This window comes from Stenella coeruleoalba (genome assembly GCF_951394435.1).
Source record: "Stenella coeruleoalba genome assembly, chromosome: 1".
In the NCBI taxonomy this organism is placed as follows: Eukaryota; Metazoa; Chordata; class Mammalia; order Artiodactyla; family Delphinidae; genus Stenella; species Stenella coeruleoalba.
Genome location: NC_137169.1, coordinates 120,010,685 through 120,023,078, shown reverse-complemented (window position 1 = coordinate 120,023,078; position 12,394 = coordinate 120,010,685). Strand labels below are relative to the sequence as shown.

Sequence of the window (12,394 nt, the reverse complement as noted above, 5' to 3'; positions counted from 1 at the left end):
ATTTAATCTTCAAAGACAGTTAAACAATTGTTATTCAAGACAATCTGAAGCTGTGCCTCATTAACTATTATGAAATTGGAAAATAGAGATATTCCCATTTCACAGGTGAAATAGGGGAAGCCAAAGATTTTTGCTCAGGCTTTTACTAGAAAGATTCCAGGGTCCCTTCCTATTTTAAGATTCTACATGCTATCATCTCTCTAGCCTCCCATTTCTGGGACACTGTGCAGTTGACACAGGCCAAATCTCCTCTTTGTCATGGAGCCAGCAGGGACATTTCATGAAGATTCGCTGAGCCTGGGGAGCCAGTCCACTTATTTCATCCCTATTAGATAATGAGCGATCCCTGAGTGTCGATGGAAAGCTACATGCCGTGCTGGGTGCTACTAAACAACGCCTAAGAAGTAAAACCAGCTTGTCATGTCCTGGGGGCAGACACTGCAGGGTATACTCGCTTTATCTACCATGGCAGCTAACACAGTGACCGTTACCGTTAAGTGTTCAATCCATATTTGTTGATGGACTGGAGGGAAAAAAAGAGTCCTTGCCCTCAAGCTGCCATTCTGCGCTGCATTGGAGAGACTGTGGGGGAGGAGCAGACCCACAAGTCAGGGGACCCCAGTCTTACCCTTTGTTCCCTCACTAATTAGTGGTGTCGTCTGGAACTAGTTTTTGACCTCCCTGGATTTCTGGTTCTGCTTTTATTCCAAAGGATAACAGTACATGCCTTGGGTGATTATCAATGAAGCAAGGGTGTGGTCAGGTTTCCCTCAAGGCCTCCTTCTTATTCTTGCAGGGTGGAATGAATTGCTGATCGCCTCCTTTTCCCACCGCTCCGTTTCTGTGCAGGATGGCATCCTTCTGGCCACGGGTTTACACGTCCACCGGAGCAGTGCCCACAGTGCTGGGGTTGGCTCCATCTTTGACAGGTGGCTCTATTCTACTTCCGGCGCTTGTATGTGTGTGTGTGTACACATGTGTGCATGTGTGTGTGTGTACCTGTGGGTAGTGCTGGGATGTAGGATGGACAGCCCAATCAGCTGTACTGGCTGGAAGCAGAGAACGTTCAGCACATGAAAACATAAACCTGGGGAATGAGAAAGGGATTAAAAGAAACGGTTATCCAAGGAGATGGGGTCAGTCAGAGGCCAACAGAGTTGCTGGCAGATGAAAGACCCTATTATCCCTAAAGGTTTCCAGGGAAGAGACTGTATTGTTGACATTACCTAGTAAGGTGGGAGTGGGGAGTTTGAACTGCTTATCCAAGGGGGCCTGGATGGGAATGAGGGTTTAGGATCTGACTTTAGGAATCTGGGAAAGATGAGCTGAGGTTTTTGCTGGTCTCTGCATCAGGCTCTCTGGGGGAATTCTGCTATAAGAGCAACAGCCTGAGTCTGGGGTTCTGTGCCTTAAATGGTTCTAAAGGAAAATTAAGCCAGGTGATTTAAAGAGATGAGAGATGAATGGGCGGGTGAAAGGACGGAGAACTGGGAAAGGAAGAGTAAGATCGAAAATAGCCTCTCTGTCCAATGCCAGGGCCCTGTGGTCCCTTCCGAACCCCACCATAAATGGTCTTCCAGGGCCGTGCGCATATCCATCTAAGATGTCCCTACTCCTTCCCTGCCTTTTCCCACAATATGTTCCACATGGAGACTATCATGGTCTTCAGTTGACTCAGCCCTCTTGATGGTGTCTAGAAATTTCTGCCCTGTCACGGAACGCCGTCCTTTGCGGTGTTCTTCCAGACATGCGATGCCCTCTCCCTGCTTTGCCCGTTGCATTTCTGCCAATTCCCAAATCCTCTAGGCTGCCTTTCCAGCTCCCTCTCTGTGTTCACTGCCTCATCCTCGGTGTTCCCTGGGACTTTGATCATGCCAGTTATTGGCTTTGGTTGCTGCTACGTATTGCTTCTGTGTCTGTTTCTTTAATGAAACTGTGAGCTCTTTGAGATCAGGGACTGTATCTTATTCATCTCTGTGCCCCTAGTACCTGGCGCATCTACTGGAAAATGGGGTGGGTACACAATAAATATTGGTTGCATTCATTTTATCAGCCCTTGGCCTGGTATTCATGATTTTCTCATCACCTGCCATTGTTTCCTGTGAGCAGAGTTCTGACTGAGCTGGTCTCCAAAATGAAAGACATGCAGATGGATAAGTCGGAGCTGGGGTGCCTACGAGCCATCGTGCTCTTTAACCCAGGTGAGTGCGTCGTGCTTAGCTCTCCTCCATGGTCAGCCCCCAGTGCTCTGATGTTCTCTAGTCTTCTAGCTCAGCAGAGACAGATAAGGGAGGGCCAGGAGACCTATCCTGGGGAGGACAAGGAGTCAACTCTTCATGGCCTCTGCTCCTCGAGCCATCTTGAAAAGGGTCTCAAATGGACGTGGAGTGTGCATGTTTGGGGGCAAGTGGGGAGGACGAGAGATGCCAGAGGGCTAGGGTAGTAGCAAAGAAGGCGGTAAAAAGTGGTCGGGTTCTACATATATTTTTAGACAGAGCCAATGGGATTTGCTTATAGGGTGTGAAAGAAAGAGAGGTATTAAATATAATTCTTAGAATTTTTCATTTTGTTTTCTTGAACACTTGGAAAAACAGAGGTTTCATTTACTGAAATGGCGGTTCAAAGGGTGGGTGGCTAGGAATCAGGACTTTGGACGTGAGAATCTGAGATGGATAGTAAACGTCCAAGAGTGGCTCTCCCGGAAGCAATTGTTTATGTGAGTCTGGAGTTCAGAGAAGAGGCAGGACCGGAGATGTACATTTGAGAGCTATCAGCCTAGACCTGGCGTGCAAGGCTCTGAGACCGAGAGAAAAGTAGAGGCATTGCAGAGCAGAGGGCTGAGGGCTAAGCCCTGGGGCATGGTGATATTTAGAGGTTGCAGAGAAAAGGACGAGCCAGCAAAGAAGCCTGAGAGGGGGCAGTGAGTGAGACAGGGAAGAACCAAAGAGTAGTGTCCTGGGGGGCCCAGGGAGGAAAAGCATTTCAAGAAGGAGGAAGAGATCAGCTTCTTCAGATGCTGCTGTGGGTCAAGAAAGGTGAGTATTCAGAATTGCATAGTAATTGATGCACATGCTTCATCTCCTGAATTAGGTGGTCTGTTACTTGATACAGGATGTGGGTCTGTCCGGCTTTTGTACCCCATCTCTTTATTCAGTCCATGCTTAGCACACAGTAAGCACTCAATAAATGTGTGAAGGTAGTATTCCTAGAATGGCCCGGATAAAAGAAAACTCTCCTCCTTGCAGTCAGCCGTGCGTACCTTTGCTCCAAGAGTTTACTGGGTAGATTGGGCACAGGAAGGAGGTGTGAGGGCACAAAGGGCTGGCTTTGTGTATTTCACAGTGTCCCCCATCCAGCGTGTCTCTCGTAACTCTGCAGGACATGGCCTGTGTGAATGGGGACAGACTCTGTAGAAGGGTGTCCCGCAGAGGTGTGTAAGGAGAGGTTGAATCAACTGTCTTTTTCAGATGCCAAGGGTCTGTCCAACCCCTCTGAGGTGGAGACTCTGCGAGAGAAGGTTTATGCCACCCTCGAGGCCTACACCAAGCAGAAGTACCCGGAACAACCAGGCAGGTGAGGGAGTCCTGGAAGAATGGTAACAACTGCAGCAACTCTTCTGATCTGCCATTAATGAATGGCGACATGCAGCAGGCACTGTCTAGATTTTTTCACAACCGTCTCAAAGCTACTCAGACACTGGCTCCGTGAAACCGGAGGTCTCGCCCGTCTTGTTCACCCACTGTTCACCACTTTGGCATCAGAGCCTAACAATTAGTATTCATCTTTAAATGTTGAATGAACACCCCAGTGAACGAACGATGGTGGGAATCCTTAGCTCCAATTTCTAAAGAGGCCCCAAGGCTCAGAAAGGAAACTTGCCCAGGGTCACAGAGCTGCTGCACGGTGGGGCAGGTTGGGAACCCAAGTTTGTCTGATTTCGAAGAGCTTGTGCTTTTCAGTGTGACTGCATTGCTTTCTGCTTTGCCCTCATGGAAGCCCCCCTGCAGAAAAAGGTACAGGCTTTGGTAGCCAGGAGAGGTGACCGCTAGCCCCGAGGGTGCCGTCTGTAGCCTCTGGCAAGGTCCTGGGTCTGGGCTTCTTGTCTGAAAAGGAAGATAGCGGTCAGAGGATCTCTGAGGCCATCTACCCGTATTCCTGAGTGGTTAAAAAAATTCTTTTCCCAAATGTTTCCCCCAGGTACAGCTGAATAAAATTTTCCTCCTCCACTAACTCTAGTTAAAAAGAGAGAATATGATCCTCAAACCTCACAGAAAATGGAAAATGAAACTTGAAAGAAACTTCTTTAAAGGCATGAGTTTGTGTTTAGGATTAATTACCTGTGCTCCCAGTTCTCACTGATGACTTCTATTCCTCTGTGGAGTCTCATTTCCATTAGCCCATTTTTCCTGGATCATAAGCCACTATCTCTCAGTTGTCTGGAAGAGGCTGAGCTCATTTCTTATCACAGGCAATGAGTGCATCTGTGTGAGTGGGGTCCAGCCAGTTGATACAATAAATGTGCAGGCCTTGTGTCTTATGGAGACTAAGCTGCGACAACAGACTTCCCAAATGTCAATGGTTGAACACAAGTTTATTTCTTCCTCACAAATCAGTCCTGGATGGGTAATCAGTCTAGTGTGGTGACTTTCTTCCACACCATCGCTCGGGGACCCAGACTCCTTCCTTCCTGGGGTTCCACCATGTCGCCGAGTCTCATTGTGGTTTTTTTTTTTTTTTGGTACGCGGGCCTCTCACTGCTGTGGCCTCTCCCGCTGCGGAGCACAGGCTCTGGACGCGCAGGCTCAGCGGCCATGGCTCACGGACCCAGCTTCTCCGCGGCATGTGGGATCTTCCCGGACTGGGGCACGAACCCGCATCCCCTGCATCGGCAGGCGGACTCTCAACCACTGTGTCACCAGGGAAGCCCTCTCATTGTGTTTTGTATGCTGATGGTGGAAGGGAAAGAGGAGAGGGAGCACAGAGGTGAGGCTATATGGGCAACACATTGATCTGGAAAGGGTACCCCCTCCCTTTACTCACTTCCATTGGCTAAAACTTGGTCACATGGACCAGCTAGCCAAGAAGGAGACTGGAGAATGTGTGCAGCTGGATGCCAAGGAAGAAGGGAAGAATGGATTTTGATAGGCACCTGGCAGTCTCTCCTACATCTGAAGTGGGTGAGGTTGAAAGAGCCCTACCCAACCAGCAGGGCCTGGCTGCCAGCATCAGCTCAGCTTCTGGCCAGTGAGAGCTGACTGAAAGCCCTGTGCTGGATGACATCCACTGAATCTCCCAGCTGTAAGGCAGCATTACTCGTGTGTGTGTGTGTGTGTGTTTGTGTGTGTGTGTGTGTGTGCACATATCGTGTGCAGGGCATTAGGACTAGGAAGGCTCACATTCATCCTTTTCCTGGACTTGGCTCTAGGTAGTGCTGTTTACCTCTTTAAAAAACAAGACTCCTAGGGCTTCCCTGGTGGTGCAGTGGTTGAGAGTCCGCCTGCCGATGCAGGGGACACGGGTTCGTGCCCCGGCCCGGGAAGATCCCACATGCCGCAGAGCGGCTGGGCCCGTGAGCCATGGGCCCGTGAGCCATGGGCGCTGAGCCTGCGCGTCTGGAGCCTGTGCTCCACAACGGGAGAGGCCGCAACAGTGAGAGGCCCGCGTACCTCAAAAAAAAAAAAAAAAAATAGAACTCTTTTCTATCTTATTATAAAAGCCAAGCATGCTTTGGTAGGAAATAAGGAAAATGTTTTTAAATAAATAGGGTAATATAAACTGCTTGTAAATTTGGGAGGTATATTTTTTTCTAGCAGCTTTGTGTATCAATGTATGTATACATAGAAATGTATATTTACAGATCTGAAATCATATGGTTTGGCGTATTATTTTGTTCCATTAGCTATTTTAGACATTTTATCAGATATTGAAAAGTACAAAATTCTTATTTTCAATGAGTCTGTAATATTTCACAGGATGGGTGTATCCTAATGTATCTAGTCATCGTTCTGTGGTTGACATTTAGATTGTTTCTAATGAATAACACTTTAAAAACTTTGGAACTTGCCTGTTTTCCCAGGAAGGGGACAGCCAGGGGCCTGGGCGGCCCCCAGGCACTAGGCAGAGATGCCAACACTTGTTGCCTGGCCCAGGGCAGGGCCTGGGAGTTCAGGGAGGGAGTGCAGGGACTGGGTCCCTGCATGTCCCTTAGGTGCATCCAGTACAGCCTGGACAGTGGGTGACCACCCTGGTGCTGAGCAGGTCCATCAGGGATGTCACTTGGCTCAACCAGGTGGGCAAGTGTGCCGAAGGCTGGTCACCTCTGGTTTGCAGAAAGTGGTTGAGGGGGTCCCTGGTGGCACACAAGCCCTGTCAAGGCCGTTTTCTTGGTGGTGGAGGGCTGCCACTCCGTGGAGACTTTTCAGAAGTACACCTCACAGGGGCGAGTTCTGCTTCCTCTAGCCAGAAGCAGACATCAAAACTCAGGAGGGGGCAGAGTTTGCAGGAACCTTCTTTCTCTCACACAGCAGGTGCCTTCAAAGGCTGTGAGTGCCCCTTGTTGCCAAACATGTGAGCGAGGAATGCGACCCTGTGGCTGTGGCTATTAGGGGGTGTGTTTATTTCTACATCCTGATCTTAGCTCCCAAACCTGGGACAGACAGCAAAGACAGCAGTCTTATGGTTAACATTTTTTAAAAAATTATTTTATTGAAGTATAGTTGATTTACAATGTGTCAATTTCTGCTGCGAAGCACAGTGATTGTTATATATATATATATACATTCTTTTTCACATTCTTTTTATTATAGTTTATCACAGGGTGTTGAATATAGTTTCCTGTGCTATACGGTAGGCCCTTGTTGTTTATCCATACTATATATAATAGTTTGTGTCTAGAATGGTTAGCATTTTACACATTGTAAAACTTTGGCATTTTTAGAGTAAAAAAATACATTTTCAGAGCTAACGTCAGCCTAACTTCACACTTTATAAAGAAGCCGTTTTCTTTGCCTAATTACAGAAACCTCTTTCGTGGCAGAGCCTTGACCAGGAGCTCAGCCTCCTTGTTCTTATCTAACGGTGATACCATTCAGATGCACTCAGAGGCTTCCTTTTTTTTTTTTTTGCCACATCGAGAGGCCTGTGGGATCTTAGTTCCCTGACCAGGGATCAAACCTGTGCTCCCTGCAGTGAAAACGCACAACCCTAACCACTGGACCGCCAGGGAAGTCCCACTCAGAGGCTTTCTAATCAAATGTTTTGAAGGTGTGTGTTGGCCTTGGTATAGACCTTTAATTTTTCCATGTAGGGAGGTAATTCTTACCTTTTTAGATGGTGCCACTCTGTTCTTCTTATATTGCCACATTTCCTTAAAACTCCTCTCGGCATGCATATAGACCTAGACGCATTTTCGAGGAGTATTAAAACTCCAATTTGAAAACTTCTCGTGAAATAATGTTGTGACGTCCAGTGAAGATCCGGCCCAACTGGAGGTTGCTGATTTAAGGCCACCGTGACTAACAAGATTTCGATTCCTGTACTTTTTATTGGAAATTGTGAGTAGAGTTATTTGATTTCCAGTCATTATCAGTAATAACATTAAAAATAAGCTTCACTGGCAAAAAGAATTTTGAGAGATGAAGAGAGACCACAGAAGCATGTTGGAAATGTGGCAGATTGAGGAGCCTGAAAAGGACCCTGTATGTGTGAGGCTAATTCCTTCACACACTAGTCTCTTTCCCTTTGATGAGCCTTACAACTAAGGTCCTTAATTATAGGTGTGCGTGTGTGTGTGTGTGTACACATGCATTTGTGTGTGTGGGTGTACCAGTGTGTGAGGGCAGGTGAGAATGGAGGAGAATGTGTGTGTATACTTTTACACGTGTGAATATGTGCAAGCTCATGTGTGTGAGGGTGTATAAGAGTGTGAGTGAATGTGTGTGCACAAGTGTGTGTATGTGTGAGAGTGGTGAGGGGGTCTGTGTGCACATGTGTGGGAGGCATATGTGAGTGTGTGTGTATGCATGGGTGTGTGTATTCTCTCTCCAGACTGGGGGCCCCTCAGGGGTGAAGGCTACTATTTTCTGTCTCTCTCTCTTCCTAACTGAAAGGTAAGCACGTCCACGTTGCTGCAAATGGCATTATTTCATTATTGTTTATGGCTGAGTAATATTCCAGTGTGTGTGTGTGTGTGTGTGTGTGTGTGTGTGTATACACACACCCTCCACATCTTTTTTTTTTTTTTTTTTTTTGCGGTACGCGGGCCTCTCACTGTTGCGGCCTCTCCCGTTGCGGAGCACAGGCTCCGGACGCGCAGGCTCAGCGGCCATGGCTCACGGGCCCAGCCGCTCCGCGGCATGTGGGATCTTCCCGGACCGGGGCACGAACCCGTGTCCCCTGCATCGGCAGGCAGACTCTCAACCACTGCACCACCAGGGAAACCTCCCCACATCTTTTTTATCCATTCGTCTGCTGATGGACATTTAGGTTGCTTCCATGACCTGGCTATTGTAAACAGTGCTGCAGTGAACACTGGGGTGCATGAATCTTTTTGAATTAGAATTTCCTCCAGATATACGCCCAGGAGTGGGATTGCTGGATCGTATGGTAGCTCTATTTTTAGTTTTTTAAGGAACCTGCGTACTAGTCTCCACAGTGGCTAGAGATTATCATACTAAGTGAAGTAAATCAGACAGAGAAAGACAAATATATGACACTGATTATATGTGGAATCTAAAAAATTGATATAAATGAACTTATTTACAAAACAGAAATAGACTCACAGACATAGAAAAGAAATTATGGTTACCAAAGGTGAAAGGGGGCAGAGGGATAAATTAGAAGTTTGGGATTCAAATATACACACTACTCTATATAAAATATACAACCAATAAGGACCACTATATAGCACAGGGAACTATATTCAATATCTTGTAATAACCTATAATGGAAAAGGATCTAAAAAAGCATATATATATGTGTATATATATATATATATAGGAGTCACTTTGCTATACACCTGAAACTAACACAACATTGTAAATCAACTATATTTCAATAAAAATTTTCAAAAAAATTTAAAAAAGAAAGTCACACTTAGGCAAAAAAAATTAAAAAACAAAACAAAATAAAAGTAAGCACAGACTACGAAGCTGATGTACAAAGTGGTTATAAACGGGTAACAGAAATGTGGTAACTGAGGCACATTGAGGTCACATTGCTTAAAGTAAGTGTGGTATGAGGGAAAGCAGAGTCTGGCGAGGAGCTGAGAACTGCTGGTCCTGAGAGTGGGGGGCTCTTCTTGGATCCCAGAACCTATCTCACTGCCTGGTGCGTGGTTTGTACACAAACACGTTCAGCCAGTGGCGAGAGCCCCTGTGGATTCTGCACATCTGCCGCGCTGTGCTGTTCTAAATGCTTTGGCAAATCTTCCCAGGAATCCCCAGGCACAGAGAGTGTAAGGAGCACCAGCTGGTTAGGGTTGGAGATGTGAGTCAGCATCAGCAGGCTAGCTCTTCCTCTTGCCCACCACGAATGGGGGTGCTGAGGGCAATTCTGGGATGTGGTCACAGAATTCAAGAGATTCTCAAGAGGTCACAGGATCCAACTTCCACCTTTAAGAAGCATAGCAAGACCTCTAGCCTATTTCTGAAGCTCTCCAGAATTAGAGGTTCTCCAACTGCCTTAGTCTCCCCAACGAGGCTCTTCTAATCACAGATTGGTCAGGAAGACCAAATGAGCTGCCTCAGGCCAGCAGCTGCCCCGTGCATGCTGGCTCCCCAGTCCTTAATGTCTCCTTGCTTCTCCACAGGTTTGCCAAGCTCTTGCTGCGCCTCCCAGCCTTGCGCTCCATCGGCTTGAAGTGCCTGGAGCACCTCTTCTTCTTCAAGCTCATCGGGGACACACCCATTGACACCTTCCTAATGGAGATGCTGGAGACCCCACTGCAGATCACCTGAGCCTCACCAGCCACAGCCTCCTACACAGGACTAGTCAGGGCAGGTGTGTGTGGACCACCCCCCTGCACACGTTCCTCCGCCCCCCACCCCCAACCCTTCCTGTTCCCCAAACGTGATGCTTATAATAAAGAAACCTTTCTACACATGCGACTTTTATAGGTGGAGTTTTGTATAGATGTTGACGGTAACCCTTCTTTGCTATTTAAGGGGCTGGGGATCTTTCTGGAAGTCCTTGGGAAAACTAACCAAGCCTCTGTACATATAATTAGTTTAAATTATTTTTTCACTTGCATTGGAAAGCCAATGACCAAATAATAAAGTAATATATGTGATATTGGCACTGCATGGAGCATGGGGTGAATTATTGTGCAGCAGGGCAGTTATCTCAGATGTAGGAGGAAAGGTATGGGGGGTTAGGAATGGGGGATGAGGCTGGGGTCCTGCACCAATAAATCCCACAGTTAGATACCCCATGTCTAAGCTGGGCACAGCTAGCTTTGCCCCAGGGTAGCCCCTGGAGAGATTGGGAAGAAACATTGTCTTTCAGAGCCAGCCTGGATTTTTGTTTTTTTGTTTGTTTTTTGCTCTTTTCCTCCTAAGAATAATGAGTACTAACAGCCTTGTCCTGACTGGGGGTAATGGAGTATAAGGGCAAGAGTAGATGCTCTTTTTTTTTTAATTTTTATTTTATTTTGGAGCATAGTTGATTAACAATGTTGTGTTAGTTTCAGGTGTACAGCAAAGTGATTCAGTTATACATACACATGTATCTATTCTTCAAATTCTTTTCCTATTTAAGTTAGAGAAGATGTGCTCTTGATGGGGGAAGACACGGGTCCTGGGAGTTGGTGGGAGGTGGTAATGGATTTTGGTAATGGTAAAGAAATGGATTTTCTGTCCTTAACTAGCAACAATAACAAAAAGACCAGAGTGCACCAAATTTGTTTTCCATCATTATCTGACTGTATGTAGCCTGTTCTTAACAACTTACTGACCAGAGATGTATTAATATGTCTTTTGTTACCCAAACGTTGTTGACTGGAGTGTTTCAATATTCACTTACATAACAAATTGCTGGCCACAGGCATTAGTTTCTGCAAAAATTCCCCGATCAATAATGTGTTAAAAGGGGAAGAGAGAGGGCTTCCCTGTTGGCACAGTGGTTGGGAGTCCGCCTGCCGATGCAGGGGACGTGGGTTCGTTCTCCGGTCCGGGAAGATCCCACATGCCGCGGAGCGGCTGGGCCCGTGAGCCATGGCCGCTGGCCGCTGAGCCTGAGCCTCCGGAGCCTGTGCTCCGCAACGGGAGAGGCCGCAACGGTGAGAGGCTCGCGTACCGCTAAAAAAAAAAAAAAAAAAAAAAAGGGTGGGGGGAAGAGAGAAAAGCTCTTCCAGCTTCTAGCCTATGATCACCTAGTGTCTTAGAGCCCTGCTGTCTGCTGGACAGTGAGCTCCTTGAGGGTAGAAACGGTGTCTAAGTGACATCACAACCAGCCTATACAGCCCATCTTGTTCAAGTCACCTTCCTGCCATCTGCAGAAACAGGACTTAATGGATACACAATCCTATGCCCCTTAGGGTAGAGTATACAACCTGAACAGCTGCACATGGCTTACCTTCTTCATACCACCAGAACCTGACCTGGGGTCTGGCATGCAGTAGGCACATAGTAAAAGCGTGTTGTTGAATTGGGTTCCACACAACTGGAAGGAATTCCCTAAAGGTTTTTGTGATGGCAGATGCGTCATTCCGCGGCAGCAATTTCTCCTCTCAGAAAAACCCCAGGGCTAACTCTCCAGTCCAAATATATTCAACAGTGATCATGCAATTTTTAAGAAATAAAAATTGCATTATTCCTGGGAAAGAAAAGTTTAGGGATCCTTTAGACTTGGACATTAAGCAATGGAATTAAAATCAATTATGCTGTTTTCTTCCTTTTGTTTTTCATCTGCATTTATTTGTGAACCATGATGAAAATGATTGGGGTGGGAGGAGACTAGAATTTAATGCTGGGCTCCCTGACCTCTTCCCTCTGCCAGCATAACTCACTGGACACCTTCAGCTGCCTTATAGGTAACATGGGGCTTCCATGGAAACCCACCATGCCCCAGGTATGGTAAACCGAGTTCCATTCCAATATTTGATCCCTTCCTCACTGAACCCTAGCTCTTGCCTGGAGCAAAATTCAGGCTGATGAATGCCCAGCAGGGCGTCTGAACATAGATTATGTGGTGTCTCCTGGAATTGTTGCCACAGAACCCGCTGAGCTAGGCAGGAGCTGGGCAGGCATCTCTCCCCAGGCTGGTCCCATGACATTCGGGGTCCCTAAGGCCGCCTCCTTCCTGACCTGGTCCCCCTCACATCCCAGGATGAGCAACTGAGTGAATGTTCAATATCCTTGAAGGCTCTGATCCACAGCGGCCATGAGAAGCTTCTAGA

At 47.0% G+C, this 12,394-nt stretch overlaps 1 protein-coding gene across 1 annotated transcript in view; it reads left to right on the top strand.

Annotated features, from left to right (window-relative positions):
* RXRG (retinoid X receptor gamma) overlaps positions 1 to 10,044 on the top strand; it is a gene marked incomplete at its 5' end in the record, with an annotated part of 44,058 nt that extends 34,014 nt beyond the window's left edge. The window contains 4 exons of the mRNA XM_079922678.1: positions 797 to 929; positions 2,110 to 2,201; positions 3,468 to 3,573; positions 9,809 to 10,044. Of these exons, the coding sequence (XP_079778804.1) occupies positions 797 to 929; positions 2,110 to 2,201; positions 3,468 to 3,573; positions 9,809 to 9,956 (479 nt within the window). The 3' untranslated portion in view covers positions 9,957 to 10,044. The remainder of the gene's footprint in view (positions 1 to 796; positions 930 to 2,109; positions 2,202 to 3,467; positions 3,574 to 9,808) is intronic.
* Positions 10,045 to 12,394: the final 2,350 nt, after the last annotated feature.